This window comes from Zea mays, chromosome 2 (assembly GCF_902167145.1).
Source record: "Zea mays cultivar B73 chromosome 2, Zm-B73-REFERENCE-NAM-5.0, whole genome shotgun sequence".
Classification (NCBI taxonomy): Eukaryota; Viridiplantae; Streptophyta; class Magnoliopsida; order Poales; family Poaceae; genus Zea; species Zea mays.
Window position 1 is genome coordinate 110,298,339 of NC_050097.1, and position 21,351 is coordinate 110,319,689.

Genomic DNA, 21,351 nt, shown 5'->3' on the forward strand with positions numbered 1-21,351 from the left:
CGAACTAGCAGAATTCAATTTTCTTATCTTCAAAATATTTATACGAATCGATAAAATGATATACCTGCAAAAAAAAAATCAAATAAAAAACAAGAGCATTGTTGACTTGTGTTAATAACAATAATCTATATTTGTATAGCCGGACTACCAAACAGATATATAAAGATTATAATCTAGACAGATTAGATTTATAATCTGGATTATATAATCTAGATTAATCTAATCTAGATTATATAAACTATAATCTAAAACAAACAGCCCTAATTCAGCGCAAATCCAATTCAACCACACGTTTCTTTACCCTAAATTTTCCACCGCCTCTATATATAGAAATTGGGTGACACATCTAAAAGCCTATCAGTTCAGCACAAACCCAATACACGTTTCTTTACCCTGAACTTTTCGCTACTCCATCGAGGGCAGAGCCGCCGCCGTTTCTTCAATCTCGCAGCGCCGGCGCTTCATCTTCCCTCCCTTTTTTACTCGCGATCGGCACGCAGGCGGCGGCTGCGGCGCTCAGGCTCGGGCTCTGCGACTGCGTCAGCGGCTTCCCCTCCGGCCTCTCGCCAGTCACCGCGCGCCCTCGGCCCCGGTCCTCTGCACACCGGCCGGTGACCCTGCGTGCTTGCCTTTCTCCTCCCGCCTCCGGTGGATCGTCAACGGCGCCCGGCCCCGGCGGCAGCGCTGCGCGCGTCTCGAGGGCAGCGGGAGCCAGCAGCCGCTGCTCCACCAAGGCGGAAGCATTTTGGAACCCTGAACTCTGGTAAGAGATATCCTTGCGCTTTATTTTTTTAGCTTATTTGCTTTTTCTAAATTCCCTTCAGATAATTGTTGTGAAGGCAATCGTGAGATTAGATTGCAATTACAGTAGAAAACAAGTAGTTACTTTCATGTCAGAAGTGCTGAGCATATTTTTCTAATTAGATCTTTTGGCAAGTTTTAATCGTTTGAACATGATGTGTATGTACTTATGGTGTTCAAAATAAACCCGGACATATGACATATATGTAGTTTGATCCAGGCGGTATTTGAATTATTGGCGCAGCTCTAAGCTATCTGTTCATTGAGAAGAAAATAAATACAGTAATAAATTATAGATAGCAACCTTGCAGTGTTTCTTGCCACGGAACCATTCCGTATCAATCCAAGTCATCCCAGATAAGTAACTTCAGCAGTGGTTTTAAACCCCCAGGTGGAAGGGAGCGACACTTGGGTAATTTCTCCTCTAGAACATAACCCCCACATGGCAAATGAAACCTTGAGGGTTTTCTCTCTCTCTATCTCTCTCTAGCTGATTGTAATGTTCACGCATGGGGTCAGGTCAATCCTTTTTCTTCCTATAAAAAACAGTTGATGACTAGATGTGCAACATTGCTTAATGCTAGCATTATCTGCTTGGTACTGATGGGTGCTAGGTAATCAGCAACCTGAAGCCCACAATCAGTTTGCTGGGTTATCCAAACATTGGATGTTGAACATAAATGTACAAACCAGAACTTAAGCAGGTCGTAGGAGAAAACTTTGCCACTGTTAATGCCATCAGGTTAATAAATGTCTCTGTATCTTTCAGATACCACAGCTAAGGAAAATTCACAAATTTACTATTTCGTTTCTCGGTTGTAGGTAGAGCTTATATTTTTCTCACTTATATCCTCAAATTTCCCATTTGCACTTTGAAATAGCAATGCAATTAGTAAGTCACTTTATCAAGAATAATCAGATGGTAATTTACTACGGAGATACACAATAAATTTAGTTGTTCCATTTCTACCATTGGACAATCTGAAATCTCTCTGGTTTTTATTCAGGGCTTTAAGAAGACACTACTGCTGCAACCATGAGCACCATGAAGTTTTGTCGCGAGTGGTATGCACCCTTCTACATCAATCATCTTCCTCTCTCTTGCATTAGATTGATCATACAGTTACTTGATGATGGATGGATGTGCAGCAACAACATTCTGTACCCCAAGGAGGACAGGGACAGGCGCACCCTGTTCTTTGCATGTCGCAACTGCGAGCATCAGGTACAACTCGGTAACCTCTATCCTTGTTCCACCAACAAATCCAATCCAATCCAATCTTCTTGCTATACCCCTCTCGTTAGTGCACCACTACAATAATGGCGTTTGGGCACAGCAGTGATGGGGTTCGAATGAGCACTAGATTGTTTATGGGGATGGGGTTGTTCCCTGCCCCCTTCCAAATTATAGGATTTTAGTAGGGTCATGCCAATGCTATGTGTGCCCTTCATTTCCGTATTTTGCTACTTAATTCCTCATTGGTTGCATGGTGCATAGCAAAAGTTAAACAACTGTAACAGGACAGCAAATATTCACGCTTCTGCACCATGCTTATCAAGGCGCCCTTGAAGCGTCGCCTCAGCGTCACTTAGGCGCTAAGGTGTGCACGGAACCTGAGGCGTCTAACGCACCTTTCCCTGGAGCGTAAGGCGTCCACCGCGGCGCAGGGCGTCGGCGAGGCGTTGTTGGGCGACGCCTTAGGGGGAAGGTAGGGTTTTGAGGGGGCGGCGGCGAGCAGGGTGCGTACTTGGCAGTGCGCTTGCTCTGCTCCCTCGCAGCGGCGGCGCTCAGTTCACCGTTGGCGGCGTGGCTCCAGGCGGGGGAGGGACTGAGGGAAGAGAGAGGATGGCTGCGGGGGGAGGAAAAGAGAGGAGAGCTGCGGGGAGAGGGAGGGAGAGGTAGTCTGCGGGGGGAGGGAGAGAGGCAGTCTTAGAGCTGGCGGGTGGCGGCTGCTAGGTTGCAAGGGGCTGCTTGCTGTGTTTTAACCTAAAACTGTATTGGGATGGGCTAGCTCATTGTGAGCTTCTTTCCTTTCCTTTTTTTCTGCTTCTACTAGGCTGAAATTAGGCCTACTAGGCCATAAGTGCTAGCTTGTTTATTAACTTTGAAGTAATGATATATAAATAATATTTGATCAATTTTTTTTATATTTACTTATATAACTAAACCGCCACTTGGCCTTACACTTTATCGCCTAAAATATAAACAGGGGGTCGGTCGCCTTACCGTCTTAATAATTATGTTCTGCACACGCTGAAATATACTACACTTGTCCTACAGTGTTGGTTATGTCTTTGTTTGATGAATAGTGAAGTGAATAATTTGCCATCCCTCAAACACCATTTATTCTGCTTACAAGTTAACAGTACTATTCCTGGTTTGGTTCAGGAGGTCTCTGACAATAACTGTGTCTATCGGAACGAGGTGCACCATACTGCTGGGGAGCGAACACAGGTCTTGCAGGATGTAGCTTCTGATCCAACTCTTCCCAGAACCAAGACTGTCCGCTGCAATCTCTGTGGGCATGGAGAGGCTGTTTTCTTCCAGGTCTTTTTCTTGTTTTGCCTTATCGCATTTTCATGTGATATTGCTATGCAATCTAAATAACTTGTTAAAAAATAAATATGCCAAAATTCTGCGCCTTGTTAATGTCAACGTCGGATCTTGCTTCCCTTTTTATTTTTGGCATTGTCTATCCTAAATGTTGAGGCCGCCATGTATATCACTGACATGGGCATGTCCTCATTGACAAGTCAGGAGTCAGATCCCAAGAAAACGTGACCTTGTATTATTGTTTGGTGCAATGGGTCCTCTTTTGTGCAGTAATACTACTACCAAATGCCATTTGGAGATGCAGAGCGTATCGCTCATGTCTCTTTCTGTATTGTTCAAAATTACCGTGTTTACCGTTTCTGCAGCAAAGTGATATTTGTATCAGTAGTTGCAATTGATGGCACTGAACCTGCTTAAATGTTTTGAGACAATCTTAAGCCATGCGCTTCTTTTTATCATTTGCAGGCCGCAGCAAGAGGGGAGGAGGGGATGACCCTGTTCTTTGTGTGCTGCAGCCCTGATTGTGGTCATCGGTGGAGGGAATGATGCGATGAAATCTTCGCTCTAATAGTTGTTTCATCAGAGCATGAAACTTAACTTGTTTTGTAGTTTTCTTGGACTATGTATTTCGAATCTGACCTAAGATTAATGAGAGAATGTCTTTCCAATATTTTATTTAATTCTACGCATATATGATATGTAGCTGCACCACATAGTACGTAGTCTCATATGCTTGTTCTGCCCCAAAACTCCGAGGAGGAGCAAAGAAGGTATTCTTAATGAGTTAGGAGGTGTTTGGTTAGCTCTGCCTAGAGTTTTCCTACGGATCAATGCCAAACACCCCATAAATTGGAGACTCACATACTGCTCTCCTAAATGGGAGACTCTTTGCTTTATGTACATTTTTTCCCTCTTCACTTCATGTGCATTTTTTTATGTATTAGTATAACTGGATGTGTCTCTCATCACGAGACATTGATTGTTCCGTGGTTGTGTGTGTGCCCTTGGACTTGAAATACGAGAATGTATGATTTACATGTATGAACCATGAGTGATTTGTCTGTGTACCTGTGTCCCAGGTAATCTAGTCAGATTTCGGAGTGCACAAGACATATTTCGGTTAGGGCAATTTAAAAGATTAGCTAAAAAGACTAGCAAATTTAGTGATTTAGCTAATCTCTAAAATAGATTTTATAAAAAAAGTATGTTAATTAAATAGACTAGAATCAAATGGAGAGTGAAACATGCTATCTAAAAATATAGAGCAAAAGTAGAGAGATATGGAGCCACTAAATTTAGAGTTATTGACAAAGTTTTTTTTTTTGATAATGGAAACATAGTCCGACCTTGACCTCTAGAGAGGCTACGGCCAACGTTTACAACTGAAAGCAACTTACTGCCTTGACAAAACACATGACTGCACCCAAGACCACCTATGACAAGACCAAAGGTACTACAACGTTAATCGCCAAGCAGCTCCCCATCCGAAATTGCGAAAAAACTTTAGTAGCACCATCTCCATCTTGCGACATGAAGATTTTATTAACTCTTGGTCCTCCATCTTAAGCTGTAGCTGTGCCCAGAAGCGACACCAATATGTTGCCCTGAAGGTTACCTGCAGACAAGATTTAGGAGAAGATTTATTGAAAGTCACATCATTCCTGCTTAACCAAATAGCCCAGCGAATTGCAGATGCTGCAGTTAGTAGTAAACGACGTGATTTGACTGATAGCACCCTTGCCCAGTCCCCAAACAAATCGTTTGCATCCCGAGGTGGTCTCAACCCTGTGCTTATCTGAACCAAACGCCAGATGAAAGACGCATAAGTACACCTGAAAAACAGGTGATTTATTGTCTCCAGTCTGCTACAAAAGCAACAGGTCTGATTACCAGGCCAATTCCTCCTGGCCAAGTTATCCTTTGTTAAAGTTACACCTCTTTTGAGGTACCACATAAAAACTTTTATTTTCAGAGGTATCTTAAGCTTCCAAAGGTCCTTGTTATCCCTAACCGCCCCATTGTTAAGAATTGCCTGATACAGGGACTGAACAGAGAACAACCCATTGGCAGTGAGGTCCCATCTGAATGAATCCCTGTTAGTAGTCAAATTGGTATACGCCACCAACGTCACTAGTTGAAACCATTGAGCCCTCAACTGGTGCACCAATCCCCTACGGAATGATATGTTTAAGGGTACTGTGGAGAAGACAAAGGCAACAATTGAATTCTTCCTCCTTGCAAGATTATACAAAAGAGGAAATCGAAATTTTAGCGCTCCCAACCCAAGCCAATTGTCCTCCCAGAAACGCGTTTGGGACCCATCTTTTACCTGAAAGGTACCTTTACTCATGAATAGATCCTTAATCTTCATAAGGCCACTCCAAAAGTGAGAATCCGAAGCCCGACGATGTGCTTGGGATAGAGTTCGATTGGCCAAATATTTCCGTCTCAGCAACGATTGTCACATTCCTTCTTCATTGAGAAGTTTATACAACCATTTACTTAAGAGGCATTTACTTTGAATCTCTAAATTCAAAATGCCTAACCCGACGCTTTTCTTCTTATATTAGCTAAATTTACTTTTACAAAACCATATATCTAGTCTGTTAGAGTTGATCTTAGCCCAAGGTTCAAACAACTAGTAGCCTAGATTGGCTTTTCCGATGAACTTCGTTTTATTTGCCAACTTGCCCAAACTTTGTTTTCACCGCTTTCCTCTCTCTTGGAGTGACCTGGGCCTTTTGGGCCATGCTTCACTTTTCCTTTATTTTCCGACAAGAAACATGTTTGAAGTCTGCTTTTACCTTTTATATTAGTTTATAAAGAAATTTTACTATAATAGATACAAACAAGATTCTTTCTAAAATTTTCGTCGGCCAAAGATCCACTAAAAATAGAGTTTGCCCACGAAAATTTGATAATCGGCTCTTGCGGATTAAAACATAAAAACTTAACTAATTTTCATGGAATGTCGACCAGACATGACTCACAGAAACTAACTAGTTTTTATTGGTCTGACTTAACCCACAAAATTAGCCTTGCTAATTTCGACGTACCTGACAAAAATTAGTGTTAGGAGCACAAACAGTTCTGTAATTTAGCCATTTATATCCATTTACAACACACACGCACGCACAAAAATCGATCCATATTACATAAATCGTTAACACCATATTTATGAATTCATAACAAATCTTTAGGTAACATAAGTTGTTCACAACTCCAAAGCGTTAAAATAATATAACGAGTAAAAAGATCTAGAAAGAAGGGTTCAATTGGACTTCTCTAAAATTTCTTGCAACATACAAATCATATTGGATAACCCGCTTCATCCTTTATGTTTAAGAATGTTATCCATTCTATACAAAAGATTTGCATCCTATGTTCCAACCCTATTCTAACATGACAGATCTATTAAAGTAAAGACCAAAATTAAATTACTTAAATATAAATAATCAAAGTAAAACAAGGGTTAGAAATAACGTGATGTTTTGCTGAGGTATCGAATAGTTGAAACTCCCACTAGTCCTTGTTGGAGCATCCGCACAAGGGTGTCGCTCTCTGTTATTCCACATAAAGAACAAGTACTCTCTATGGTTGGGTCACCTACAACATCCATCCAGTGATAATCAAACTCTTGATCGCCATCAAGTCGTCTAGGTGATATCGATTACTAAGAGTAGCAACCACAAACTCTAACTTAACATGTCCAAAGCTAATGAGAACATTGGATGCACAATTACTTCTTTCAGTACACTAAGAAGACACTAATCTCACAATTGCCAAATCTCAATCACCTCACTAGGCAAATGCTCTCCCTTTCTTCCCAAATGGGTTCTTCACCTGAACAAATGTGCAAGAGAGCTAGTTTGGGCAAGTTGGACAAGTATTTATGCATCCCAAACATCCAACTAGCCATTATAGAGTCTAGGTTGATAAGGCAAGTGTTAGACCATCCAATGCATGATCATTGGACCATGACCCTTAGTCCAATGAGATTGAACTGTTGAAGTAACCCCACTATATCAGATATAGCTGATAGAATATCTTGCTGACAGAGTTGCAATGAAGCTAGATTGACTGTTTTTTGCTAGAATTAAGCTAGTTTAGCTAATTTTGATAAATTAACTAAATTTAGATATGTAAGGATTGCTAAGCCTAGAGAGGGTGAATATGCCTGTAAAAATGACTCTTCCAAACTTATTATCAAGACGAGTGTCACTACCACTTAAACCCTGGCACTGTTCGTGAGAAATATGGTAACTTTGGATATAGCCTAGTCCAGAGGCGGCATTCTGCTTTCCCCTTCTTTTCTTCTTCCATGTTCTGTTAAGATGAAATTCCTTCTACCAAAGGAGATAACTTTGTAAGGAAAATGGACCCCGGGCCATTTGGCTCAAAAGGTTTTGGTGTTTGATGATCAACATAACCTATGGATTAATGTGTTTGCTGGTATTTGTATTTATAGTTCACAGGATGCGAAGAGAATTGGACTAAGACACTAAGGATGCAACATCTCAAAAGAAGACATAAAGAGAGCCTAGAAGTCCAAGACTCAAGAACAAAACAAGCCCAAGGAAGCAGCGAAGAAATCCATGAAGTGGGTAGTCAGCCAACGCCCTGGTGGCGCACCGGACAGTGAACAGTACTCTGTTCGGTGTGCACCAGACTGTCTGGTGGGACATTGGATAGTCTGCGTAGAGGGGCCCGCTGCAAGGTGCCCTCGGGCTGTAGCACCAGATTGTCTGGTGAGCACCGGACAGTCTGGGTAACGGTCGGATCCAACGGTCGACTGCTAGACCCCAACAGTCGGCTGACGTGGCCAGGGCACCAGACTGTCCGGTGCGCCCGTCGACAGAAAGTTGTTGCTTCTGTCTAACGGCTATAATTGTGGGGGAGGCTATAAATACCCCCAACCGGCCATTTCAAGGTGTGGGAGCTCAAGCAACATACCAATGCATATTATAGACATTTTCAAGTGCTCATATACCCAAGTGCTTAATAGAATCACTCGATGATTAGCGTAGGTGCTTTGCAAAGTGTTTAGATTAGTTAGACTGCATTAGCACTTGCTCTAGATGAATCCTAGTTTGTTGAGTGAGTTTAGAAAAACCACACAACCTCTCGGCTCTTGCGTGAGCCATTGTAATTGTATCGCGTGGGGCGAGAGTCTTGCTAGACCGTGACAACCGCGTTTGTGTCTTGACCGCCACCGTGTACCGGAGGGAACGAGGCCCGCGGCGTTTCGGCCGGAAGCTCGATAGTGCAGACGGCGGGGAGCGTCCGAGAGGAGTTGAAAGCGGAGCACCACTTGCGCGTGGAGAAGGTCCGCGACTCTCTACGGAGTTACTCGACCGTAGTGCTTGGCCCTCGATAAAAATACTGGCGTCATCCACGAGAGTTTGCATCTCTACCTTACTCTTTACCTTCCGCATTTCTATTAAGTATTTAAGTTTCAATCTTGTCTTTATAGTTAGATTATTTAGATTGAAACTTAGCCTTTGCGGTAGAGATAACAACACTTAGAAAAACCTAAGTTGCACATTCTAGATTGTTTATTTGTATAGGTTTTGGTCTAGAGATTTATTTGTGACCTAGTTTAGAGAAAGTTTTTAGAAGTCCTAATCCACCCCCTCTTAGGCGTCACTGTTTCCTACAAACTTGTGTCCTAAATTGGCCTATTCCTATGAAACAGATTGAGGGCTTCTCGCATTAGGCTAGAATTTTGGCCCAATAATCCTTTGCACTCGTCAGTCGTGATTCAATGGCTTAGTCAATTTCAATTATGGATGGATATCGAGCCAGTTCGGCTCATTTATGGCTTGGCTCGTTATAACTTATTATATATTGAGCCATCTTGGCTCAACACGGCTGGATTGGCTCGTGAGTCAGAGTAATAAAAAACAAGGACATATACTATTTAACATTATAAGACTAATATTAGCTATAAATTAATCTATTAATAAATAATAACATATTTTTTGTAAGCATTGTAGATCAAATAATCAATCCATCATCCAAATTACCAAATATGAAACATATATACAAATATCAATATATAGGAAGTGGGTGTAATCATGTAAATTAATCCATCATCCAACATCAAATACGTTGTATCGCAGGTGACAAAAATCAACAAGACAACAAGTGAGTAATCACATCCAATAACTATGTTTTGTGCAAATGTAACTACGCAATCAAAAGCAACCACATACATCCAGCTTGTGACCTTACAAACCAAATGCACCACGTAATCGCAGTCACAAGTTAACGTTCGTAGTCCTATACTCATGACTTATGAGTCATAAAATCATAATCACACTCGTAGTCCATCTGGGAGTTGATTTGTTGCAGCGGCTAGTGAAGATGTGAAGACCGGGGTCTCAAGTTTCTTTGACCCTTTGTTCTTTTTGGGCTCAATGAGCTATTGGATTGAGTTGATTAGGCAGTGGGCCAATAACTATGCTCATAGGTCAGGGCATTTAAAAATGATGCCTTGGCTCGCGTAGCTCCGATCTGAGATGTTGACTCGACTTATTACGAATAGTAATGAGCCGAGCCAAGCCACTAATGAGCCAATTCGAGCAAGTTATTGAGCTCAAGTCTTTTTGTCCAGCCCTAATTTCAGTCTCATATCTACATAGTTGCACCGATCAAATCCTAATTCTGACAACATACTAGGGTAATCACAATAGTTAACACACAAGTACCAACGATACAGAAAACTAGATTTGTGGCCTTAGCATGACCATTGGTCCATTAGCTCGACAAAAGCATCATTAAGTAAAGTAACAATTGCATATAACAAAATATGACATCTCCAAACATAGCAGCAACAGGGGGCTATGCTCCTGCACTATCTTTCATTACTGCCTAAAAAATGAAAACAGCGATATATTCATATGTATAACATTCCTGGTCCATGCCGCACGCAAATACACAAAGGAAACAATGCATCAAGTCCAAACAAAGTCCTTTATTGACCTGAGTAACAATTGGCCCAGAATTTCAGAACAGCAACGTCCAGCCATTTTGCATTGATAAACACTTAAAAATTACAGCTCAGCCATTGCACAAATGCTAAGTCCAATGTTTTCAACATCGCAATCACAACAGTTTGACTCCAGCTTCTCTGACTGAATCTATAACGGCCTTCACTTTCCCATGGTACTTTTGTTCTCTCTTCATGTGGATGGACACTGCAGGTATTCCCTTGAGGAGCAGGCGCTCGCCGAGCAACTTTCCAATCTTTGCAGCTGCTGCGACGTCGCGGGTCGACTCCATGTTTGGTCTCAACAGCTTCTCCTGCGAGCTTGCAGAACATGCAACAGTTGCTGTTGGGGTGTGGACGACCTGAGCAGATACATACTTGTTTGAGAAATGCATCCTCAACAGGTAGGGCTTGAGGAAACGGGTGACTCTAGCTGCCCTTGCTGGTGGAGGGATCACCATGGCTCCTGGTCTCTCCGCTGCAAGTGAACAGGAGCAACAAAGGCTTATTGGCTAGAGAAGCACAGCATGACTGCATTTCCTATAATAACCCTGTGGGAACAAATACAGAGTAGAGAAGTACAACAGTGTACAAACCAGTCTCGAAGCAGTAAATTCGTAACACATCATCACGGATTCTAAAAACAAGGATCCAAACAGTATGTCAGTGTGTAGGACCAACACAAAAGGTGTGGAGTTATTTGTTTTTCAACCCTGCTGACAGGGTGAAAATGCATGAGAAAGTTATAAGCTTTATAGGACAAAAAAGAAACAATTATAGCATCCAACTAAGGCACAAATGGATATTTGATCTGAGGTAGAACTAGGAAAGTCTCCTGCTTAAAATAGCTAGCTGACTATTCCACTTCAACCGGATAGATAAAACCATCTATGAAAGAAAACAATATCTTTTATCTGTTATATGCAACAACATTTTCTGTTATGCAATTATTTGGACAAATTGCCAGGGCAGTGACCTGGTAATCAATTTAGGAGGCACAGGGAAGCTTATCTGATGAATCAGCCATGTAGGAAAATAAATCACATGATCTAAAACTTAATCGGCCTTGGACTCAGCAGAACGGCGCCAGCCACAGCAACAAAATGCACACTAAAGATCATCACTCACCCTAAAAATGGTGCCAGATATGTAGGGTACAAAGAGAGCAGATTTAATGGTATCCAACACATGGAGGGAGCTGAACCTTAGAGTATTCGATTCATGCATGTTACTTGTTTTTCTTAAGTTTTAGCAAGATGAAAAAATATCATTCCATGAAACAGAGTATTTTGAAGGTACTGAGTACAGAGTACAAGAACAATGTGTTCCAGCACTTGAAGGCTTAGCGGCTTCTCATCCACATGTGTTCAAGCACTTGATTCATGGCAGACACCACCACCATTCCGCAAAGCATGACAGACTAGGACCGAAATCATAGAGGGGGTATCTCATCTTCAAACCAAACCAGCAAGATCATCCATCAATGCATTCGATTCGATTCAAGGATTTGAATAATAAACTCATGAACCAGCGTATCTAATAAGAAACGCACCAAGAAGAGGAGGAGGCGCCCAACCTGTGGCTAGCCGCTAGCAGACCACGGGGCTGCGAGGCTGGCCGGGGACGCGGCAGGCGGCGGCGCGACGAGGGTGGAGTGACGAATCGGAGTTGGAGCAGGGTTTGCAAAAGGAAATCGTTGGGCTGAGCCGTAGTATCATCACATACCTGGGCTCAATAGGCCGAGGCCCATTTAAAATCAGCCCAGCCTGAGACCGCCCTACTCAGAAAATCCGCCTTGGCTGCTAATCTATACTTCTATACTTAAAGCACCAGTTTTAACGGTCGTTCCGCGTCATTTTTTTACAAAATAACTCCTCACATCTATTTAAAATTAACTTGCTGGTCCTATATGTGCAGCCTCTATTTAAAATTAACTTGCTGGTCCCCTTTGCGCAACCAACCTTTACGTCTCAAACCACACTCGGGCTATTTGGTTAAATCAGCGTAAAATATTAAAAAGCGGTGCAGGAGGTGGAGTTAAAAAGGGTGGGAGACACTGGGTGAAGCTGTCTAACCAATAGAACATCATGCTTAGTTGTTTATAATATTGAATATAAATTGTACATATGTATCTATATTTTTTTGTAAAATAAAAAAATAATTATGTCAGGCCAGCACTACGGACCGAGGATACGACCCAAGCACCGCACGACGCTCGTGCCGGGTTGGCCCAGACACTATTAAATGGGTCGTTCCTCGGGCCGGCTCGCCAGACACGGCCCATTTTGCCATCTATACCTCCACACGATAATGATGGTCCTTGTCTCGGTTGTCACCACCTCATTCACCATCCCGCTTCTTTTCTCTCTCCCATATGCCTCCACCTCCGCACCACCCCATTCTCGGCAGAGGGCGTAGTAGCAGGCGCCTCCTCCTCGCATTCGTCTGACACCAGCCCCGACACCGACTCGCGCAGTGGCTATTGCATGTCCACAAGGACGTTTCACATCATGCGCGCACCATCGTTTTCGCCGTCGTCGGATGTCCCGTTCGTCTTCTCGGCCTTCGTCCTGTTCTTCCTCCCCAACCTGCTGCCCCTGCCCACGATCGTAGCCGCGAGCCGACCAACGCTCGTCGACGCGGGTACGGGGCGAGTCGGTCATGCTCCTGGCCTTTTTCTATGCGTGCCATCGAGGAGGACATGGTGGCGCCTGCCACACTTAGATTATCTTGGCGATGAGAAGTCTAGGTATGAGATATTGGATAACCAAGGCCCGTAGCGTGGCAGCAGCCGGCATCTGCTATGGAGTTGGTGGTGGTGTTGTGTCGCTTCGGCGTGTCCAGGGTTGGGAAGACAATCGCATTCTTTCGCCCTTTCTCGGACTGACGCGCTGGTGCGAGTGCTTCTCGATTTGGAGCTGCTCAGGCTGGGCTTCTTTCCCTGCTTGCGTGCTCTCTCCTTATATGTATCTAGCGGTATACTATCTATGTCGCCTCTAGATGCTCAGGTCTTCGTCGTGTCCTTCTCCGGCAACGAACAAGTATGCCTGCCTCTTTCCTTCCCCTCCTGCTCTACCAAACCTTGGAAGTGGGGGAGGCGAGGGATGGAGCCTCTGAGTTGCTGCCTATGGTACTCGTGTGTTCATAAAAAATATTATGCGAAGAGCGGAGACAATCAATAAAAAACCTTGAGATCTTTTTGGTGGATAGTTTATGTGGGTATTATTGTGAGTCGTTGCAACGCATGGGCAACCGACTATTCATATTGTACGCACATGGCTTACATATTTATACTACCTACTAGTAAAGCTTCTGCTGATTTCCATGCTATCATCAAATGCAGTCAATGCTACACAAGAAAATTTGTCTTACACAGAAAACTGTTGTGATTAGAAAATAGTTTAAGACCCTATTTGTTTGAGCGGCAACTTTTACAGAATTTTTGAAAAGTTGTTGCAAGGCTTATGATTTTAAGAAGCAAGTGATAATTTTTTATGGTGTTATTAGCTTTCTAAACTCAGGAAGCTATAGAAATCCCACAAAAATAGGCAAGTTGTTTGTTTGGTTTTAATCTGAAACGGCTTCTATTGTTTGTACAATGTTTTGTCTCTATGGATTGCAACTTCAATAGTCTGAATATTTGGCTTTAATCTAAAGCAAACAGCCTGGGGCTTTTCAAGTTCCCATATAAATTCAGCTTTTCTAGGCTTGTGGGCTCTGGCTTTCTGGAAGTTAAACAAAAAAACTAGTTGTTTGTTTTATCTTTTCCCTTTAACATTAAGAAACTAGCTAGAAGGTCAAATAATCAGGGCACAAGGTCTTTATTTCAACTTTGTTTCCAGCTTCTGATCGCCAGAAGTTGTTGTGGACTGCCAAACGTCTGGCTTTTTAGCCCGTTTCTATGAGAATCTCTTTGGTGAAAACTGTCCAAAATCAACGTGAACACATAATCGATCGAGTCACCACGATAGTAGGAATCCCTCACTTTACAGATCCTAAACCCTATGGACCTCTTCATTTAGTTTTACACTCTATAGAGGTTGCACATCTTTACCCACAAGACGTGTTTCCCATGAAGCCAGGGTTAGCTAGACCCTTAGACACTTCTAAGGCGAATGACTAGAGATTCATTGCGAGGCCTTTACAAAGTTCCACTAGTTCGAGAAAACTCATTACGGTGTCAGGAAGAACGAAGCATAGGAATCCCTCATCCGAAAAGCTTTACAGATAGTTCGACCCGAGGACCTCCCTATACTCTGTAGCAACGCGCTCCCCGCTTGCCCCTGTAACACCCCAGGTGTTTATCGTCTGCTCGACTACGAGTGCGGACTTTAACACGTGATAGCGGTGAATAAAACGGACACTAAGGTCTAATTATCTTCGTCTATCGCGATTTTGATATCGTGTCTGTCTCCATCTGTCTAAATTGCCCTAATTTATTTTGCAAAATTTAGACTCTAGTAATCTTCTGGAACATGAAATCCAGTATCGTTTGGGGTTAAACCATCGACATCTTGTCCCGAACTATAATCCTTGAAATCAAATGTGGTTCCTTAAAAATTCGTTTGAAATTCTTTCACGCTTGCGTCGCACAAGTCTATCTGTGGTCTGACATCGTGATGCGTGTGGCGGGTGCAAAATCCGTGTTTGAATAGCGCACAGACTCTCGCCCACGTAAACGATGCGTGTCGTCGCTTCCGAAAGAATCACCCTTTCGATGCCGCATTGATCTCGCGTATTTATTTCGCGATATGTCAAGTCTTATGCCCGTTTAAAATTCATAGATTAGAGAATACGAATTCGGAAGCTCGACCTACTCTGATGATTTTTATCCAAAAAAAAATTAATTGAAACTCGAGGAAAATGGTTTTCGATCCAAAATAAACCAGATTAGTGTAATTAGAACTGAAAGCGAGTAATTGATAATTAATTTGGTTCGATAATTCGTGGAATAAAATGTGTAACCCGTATAGTCAACCCATTGTGCATCGCTAATAATCCAACAGTTGGAAATATCTGCGATTTCCGTTATAAAAAAATGGAAAATGGAAAAGTCCAAAAAAATCTTCTCGGATCCTATCTACCGCCGCCCCCACGGCCCCACCTTCTCTAATCTTTTTCCAGCCGAGCTCTCCACCGCCTCGCTCTATCTTTATCTCTGCACGGACAGACTTTTTCTCCCTTATCCCTATGTCGTTCTCCACACTTCTTTCTTTCTCAAGCCGATTAGTTCAATAGTTCCCTGGAACAAAATCACGTACACGCCTGGTCTTCTGCTTGCTTGTGCCCAGGTGGCTACCAGAGGTCCAGAGCCGTTGCTTGTTCTTGGCGCTTGCCCCAGCACCAGCCTCGCGCTTCCTTGGCTCGCCCAGGTCGCCGCCGTCGCTCAGCTCGGCGCCCATCTATCTGCTCAGCCTCCAGCGGCGGCCTTCCCCTGCCGGTGCCCAGCCCAGCGGCCCCTCCTCTCTCTCCCTCAAGCTCTCTGCGCGCCGTGAAGCCCCTGCGCGTCGCAGTCTCCCAAGCTCGCCATGGCTGCCGGACGAGTCTCTCCCGTCTCTGCTTGTCCTCTTCGAGCTTGGTTCCTGCGCGCGCGCTCCTCTGCTCCCATGGCGTGTTCCTGCGCCCGCCTGGATTTCCCTGCTGAGCTCGGTCTCATGGCCGGCATACGGCTTCGTGTTCGCCGGAGCTTCCTGGTGCTCGCCCATGGCCGCCGGTGCTCGCCCTCTTGCGTCGCGCCCGACCCAGCCGTGTGCTCGCCCGACCGTACGCTCGCTCTGCTCGGCCATGCCGCCTGCTGCGCGTGCGTCTGCTCCGTCCCGGCGCCCAAGCTCCAAGTCTGTCAATCCACGGCGCGCCGGCAGTTCGCCGCCAACGTCCGGTCGCCGGTTAGCCCCTGCGTGTGGCCTCTGCACGTCGGGATGGCTCGTCTCCGCTGGCCGGACGTCGATCTCCTATTTGCCATGGACAGCGCATCGACGCCTCATTACAGCAGCCCGTTATGGAACTCTAGTGCTTGTCGTTGATTCCCGATCGTCTCCGACATTTGTCTTGCCGTCGTCGTTCGGTCACCCCGCCTCGATGCTGGCCCCTACATGCTGTCTTCGACTTGTGTTCGTGTCGACAAAAGAATCTCAATAGGATGTGGAGAAGCAAGCCCCTGGTCGATGCCCCCAAATGCTCGGCGAAAGGCCTGAACAAGAATCATCGTCATTTTTGCGAAGTTGTAGTAATATGGAGAGAGTGTTTGATCGAAGACTTCAATCGAAGACTATCATCGTTCTCACAAATATTGAGTCGAGTTAACTATGGTGAGCCGATTCACTATTTTTACTATTGATTTTATGATCGGAAAATAAGACGCTTAGTTTGCGTATGAAGTTTAAGTTAGAAACATCAGTGATGCGAGGTGTGCTTCGATGAGTTTAGTTGCCGGGTATATTCGAACTAGTTCTATTTTGCAGAGTGTAGTATTTCGGTGACACATAAGTTAAGTTTTGTCGGGTACCGTAATTAGGGGTACCCCCAACACTCCTAAACACGGCTGGTAACCACCATCAGCACAAAACCGCAAAGACTGATGGGCGCGGTTCAGGTCAAGGCCTCGTCTACCAAGGGACGCAATCTCGCCTCGCTCGAGCCTGGCCTCGGGCAGGAACAGTAGTCCCGGACGAATTCACGCCTCGCCCGAGGGCCACCTCAGGCGACGGGCGCACCCTCGACTCGCCCGAAGCCCAGCTCGGGTAGGCTTCATTGTGAAGCAACCTTGGCCAAATCGCCTCACCAACCGACCGTATCGCAGGCGCATTCAATGCGGGGATCGCCTGACATCTTATCCTGACACGCGTGCCTCAGTCGGCAAGGTCGAAGTGACCGCAGTCACTTCGCCCTTTCACTGACCGACCTGACAGGAAAACAACGCCGCTCGTCTCGCTCCGACTGCTGTGCCACCCACCAGGGTGAGGCTGACAACAGCCAAGTTCAGCCTCGGGCGCAACAGGAAGCTCTGCCTCGCCCGACCTTAGGCCTCGGCCTCGGAAGGAGGTCTCCGCCTCGCCCGACCCCAGGGCTCAGCCTCAACCTCGGCCTCGGGAGGAATTGCGTCCTCGCCCGACCTCGGCCTCGACCTCAGGAGAAGTCTCCGCCTCGCCCGACCTTGGGCTCGGACCGACCGCGCCACGGGGGATACATCATTACCCTACCCCTAGCTAGCTCAGGCTACGAGGGAACAAGACCGGCGTTCCATCTGGCTCGCCCCGGTAACAAGTAATGATGGCTCCCCGCATGCGTCCATGACGACGGTGGTTCTCAGCCCCCTACGGAAGTAAGGAGACGTCAGCAGGAACCCAGCAGCATCGACAGCTGTGCTTCTACAGGGCTCAGGCACTTCTCCGACGGCCACATTATCACATACACAGGGCTCTAGCACCTCTCCGACAACCACGTTGGCATGTACATAGGGCTCAGACACCTCTCTGCCAGACACGTTAGCGCATAGCTACAACCCCCATTGTACACCTGGACCCTCTCCTTGCATCTATAAGAGAGAGGTCCAGGGCATTCATGCGGGAGGGTCGCGCGGGGGAACGAGCTAACGAACAGGCTCACTCTCCTTCTCTCTCTCGCGATGCTTGTAACCCCTACTACAAGCACACCCCTGGTGCGAGATAATACAGGCCGCATTCCCCCTTGTGTTCCATCTCGCGCCAACCCATCTGGGCAGGGGCACGCAACGACAAATTTACTCGTCGGTCCAGGGACCCCCCGGGTCCGAAACGCCGACAAGTTTAGTATTTTAAGCAATTATCGATAAATCTGTCGATGCTAATTGTGTTCAGTGCGCGTAAGATGAAGTCGATGTCATGCGCTAGTAGTTAGTATAATCTATTTTTATGATCGATAATGTTGGAGTCGGATATTGATTAGTTAGATTGATAGCCATGAATAAATAGTTGTTATCATGTTTTCGATTGTCCAAATTAATTGGAAGCGAACAACGTTAGTTGGTCCGCTTCAGTTGAAATCTAAAAAAAAGACTGCTCAGTGGACATGGTTCTTTAGTATTTTAAATCTTTAGGATTTAAGTGGTTTACAAAATTTAGTAATATGCTTCCTTACTCTAAATTGTTGGTATTCAAAAATAGTGAATACAAAGGTGACAAGTCATTTGATATTAGGTGTTTAATTCGTTATCGTGTAGCACTATTTAGATTTGTGTTATTCTTGTTTATATGCATTCATGTGCATTATGCAAATCATTAGGTATGTTTATTAATCACGTGATGCGGAGGACCAGAACTGAGTCGACCACAAGATGCTGGAAAGCGTGAGCTTCTCCGCAAGATAATATTGATGTACCAACCTGAAGATGGATAATCTGAACGAGTGCTAAGACAAAGAATGATCGCCAAGTGGTCGCCACTTAACCAACACTAACCTAGTGTTCTTCTAGGCAAGCCCCGGTGCATTTGCCACCTCCTTGCTGTTTTAAAATCTTTATCACCTTATATGATGCATTAGGTGATAGAAGGTGTGTGCTAAATAATTGATGCATTTCGTTCCTTGGAAAATTGATTACCCTTCCTTGACACCCTTTTATAAAAAGGATTTTATGATGCTTACCCTTGCTTTAGAAAAACAAAATGTTTTGTTATAAAACAAAACGTGATGCTTCACAGTGGATGGGAATTTTTACAAAGAAAAGACTTATGATGGTGGATCCATCTCGGCCGTGATGGGTTCAACATCGGAAAAGATGTACCTCTGACAGGTACCAAACTTTGGGTTTTAAATAATAAAGCTGAGACCGGGCGGTTGACTTGCACGAGAAGGAAGTCTCGGTGTAGTGTCTCCTTTTGAGTCGATTAAGGACCATACCGATGTGGGCCTACTGACCGAGGACCCTTTAACTGGTCACATGCCTCGTCATGGGTAAGCTTTGCCTCGGATAGACCAATACCAGAAAGGCCAACACGCAATGGGAGTGGAGAGATGGAGAGAGTAGCATGTACCCTCCGTGGCAAGAGGCTGAACGGTGGTGTATCTGTGCTCTCGGTTGGCGTGAACCTGGTCTGGTCTTGAGAAACTCGGTGGTGAGTTGACATATGCAAGGGTTAAGTCGTGTGATTGGAGATCCCCAGCTAAGTATTAATTGATTCGGATCGTCGTTACTTCTCGGATATGAAGACTTGGTCACTGACTTACACGTAGCAATCCAGTAAAGAAAAAGGTGATAAAAGACGGGTAGTGCAGGCCAAGTGCTTGAACTAGGGTAGAAAGAACTCTAGCTACAGGTAATGACTTAACTTGATAATAAAACTGGATTTTTAAGGATCCACTATTAGTAAGCATTTCTGCAAACAGAGCCTTTGATCCTTGATAAGCTCTACCTTGATTCCCATAAGCCAGCATATCCTTGAGAGTCTTTTTCCTTAGACGGGTAAGACTTGCGAAAGTACACTTCGTACTCAGGGTTTTCGAACCCATGTTATTGCAGATACTAGACTTGTGCTGCTGTGGATGGTGTTAAGAGCCGGTGGGCACGACCTTCTTATAAGTCTAAGTATTTCTCCTATACTTATTATTGAGGATTGTCAATGAGTTAGTATCTATTTCAAACTATAAATAATTTATAACTGTTCAAAGTTATTTCTTTGAATCACTTTTGTAATCACTCTGATAAACAATGTAAACTTGGTGTAACCTGTAGAATTCGGTAATAAGATTTCCGCTGCAAAAATGTTGGTGTGTGATTTGTGTTTACTTATTTTTGCAATCCTGGTTGTAAGTGGTTTATCCGGTGTCCTTGGGGCACTCGAACAGATCCTGTTAAGTTATTTGGTGCACATGCATAGCCATCTGAGGTCTTTGAAACAAGGGCAGGTGCATGTGGGTCCAATAACTTAGGAGGTTCTGCCACAGCCCCTTTCGGGTAAGGTAATCTCTCCCTAGCTTTTCTAATTACTTGGCCAAGGGCGTCCTTTTCCACCCTTATGGTAGGAGTGTTATCTCAAGTTAAGCTCCATGTTCCAATTAATACCATAATCTTATCATGAACAATAAATAATCCAGTAACAGTGATAAAACATTATCATATGTCATATAGTGTTACTTCCCAAGAACCAGGTAGAGTAATATCAAAACTACCCAATAGTTTATTTTTTTTTGCAAGGTGTCGGGTAAACAAGCTAGGGTAACCTATTAGGTCCCATCGAATTAACATGAGCATGTCACGATGATTATAGAGAACTTTATTAGGTAAAGAAGAGTGATCAAGGGCACACCTTGCCTGTGACTTGTGATAACCTTGTAGTCCAGATGATGCCCCAAAAAGTTGAGCTTCAGATTCCTCGTCACATTGCCTCTACTTGTAGCAATACAGACAATAAAGCAAATAATGGATATAGTAATATTACACCAAAGCATATGAACAAACCGCATAAGATTATTCTACTCGTCGCTACGAGATTGTAGGTTCGAGAATCACTTAAATCGGATTTATGGTTGAAAAGATATGGTTTTCGAAAGACCTATATGATTAGATATGAAAATTATGTTCTATGTGGATTAACATAAAGCATGTGAGAAAGCTATTCTAAGTAAACACCATAATTCATCTCTAACCCAAGTTATATCTTAATTAAAGATCATATTTTAATTAGGTTATAATTATAGACAAGTTAACTTTGATCTAGAAAGGTTAGAACAAAGGTTAAATGAATATTTAATGATAAAAGTCTGTGATATGACACAAAGTTATATTACTGCGTATACTACGAGGCTAACGCAACTTGAACGAGCCAAATCAGAGTTAAAACGAGAAAGATGTAGATTTTACAATTTTCTAGAATTAATTTCCTACTAAAATCAATTTCCTGATTTAGTTTTACAATTAAAAGTCAGTAATGGACGACGTGTAACATTACCGAGGAGCTCAGGTTTAATATTTTAATATCAGAACCTAAAATAAATATTCTTTTAACTAACACCGGACGACGGGTTCATTTTA

General features: G+C 43.9%; 3 protein-coding genes across 6 annotated transcripts; 2 read left to right on the forward strand and 1 right to left on the reverse strand.

Annotated features, from left to right (window-relative positions):
- The first annotated feature begins 262 nt into the window (after positions 1 to 262).
- Positions 263 to 4,066, forward strand: LOC103646824 (DNA-directed RNA polymerases II, IV and V subunit 9A). Its single transcript, XM_008671472.4, has 5 exons — positions 263 to 763; positions 1,809 to 1,866; positions 1,951 to 2,026; positions 3,191 to 3,349; positions 3,821 to 4,066. Exons 2-5 carry the CDS (start codon positions 1,838 to 1,840, stop codon positions 3,899 to 3,901), a joined length of 345 nt encoding a protein of 114 aa, XP_008669694.1. The 5' UTR covers positions 263 to 763; positions 1,809 to 1,837; the 3' UTR covers positions 3,902 to 4,066.
- Positions 4,067 to 10,223: 6,157 nt separating this feature from the next.
- LOC100283952 (50S ribosomal protein L18) lies at positions 10,224 to 12,082 on the reverse strand. Of its 4 annotated transcripts, XM_020547771.3 has the most exons (3): positions 11,923 to 12,064; positions 10,943 to 10,983; positions 10,230 to 10,824 (listed from the first exon to the last, which is right to left on the reverse strand). In XM_020547771.3, the coding sequence occupies exon 3, from the start codon at positions 10,805 to 10,807 to the stop codon at positions 10,463 to 10,465; it is 345 nt and encodes a 114-aa protein (XP_020403360.1). In that variant the 5' UTR covers positions 10,808 to 10,824; positions 10,943 to 10,983; positions 11,923 to 12,064; the 3' UTR covers positions 10,230 to 10,462. The 4 variants fall into 4 exon arrangements, with proteins under 4 accessions (NP_001150322.1, XP_020403360.1, XP_020403361.1 ...); XM_020547772.3 differs by lacking the exon at positions 10,943 to 10,983 and having other exon boundaries at positions 11,899 to 12,082; NM_001158626.2 differs by lacking the exon at positions 10,943 to 10,983 and having other exon boundaries at positions 10,357 to 10,824; positions 11,923 to 12,069.
- A 3,453-nt stretch (positions 12,083 to 15,535) lies between these two features.
- LOC103646825 (uncharacterized) lies at positions 15,536 to 16,723 on the forward strand. The gene has a single exon (XM_008671473.3). The coding sequence runs from the start codon at positions 15,875 to 15,877 to the stop codon at positions 16,367 to 16,369; it is 495 nt and encodes a 164-aa protein (XP_008669695.1). The 5' UTR covers positions 15,536 to 15,874; the 3' UTR covers positions 16,370 to 16,723.
- The last annotated feature ends 4,628 nt before the right edge of the window (positions 16,724 to 21,351 follow it).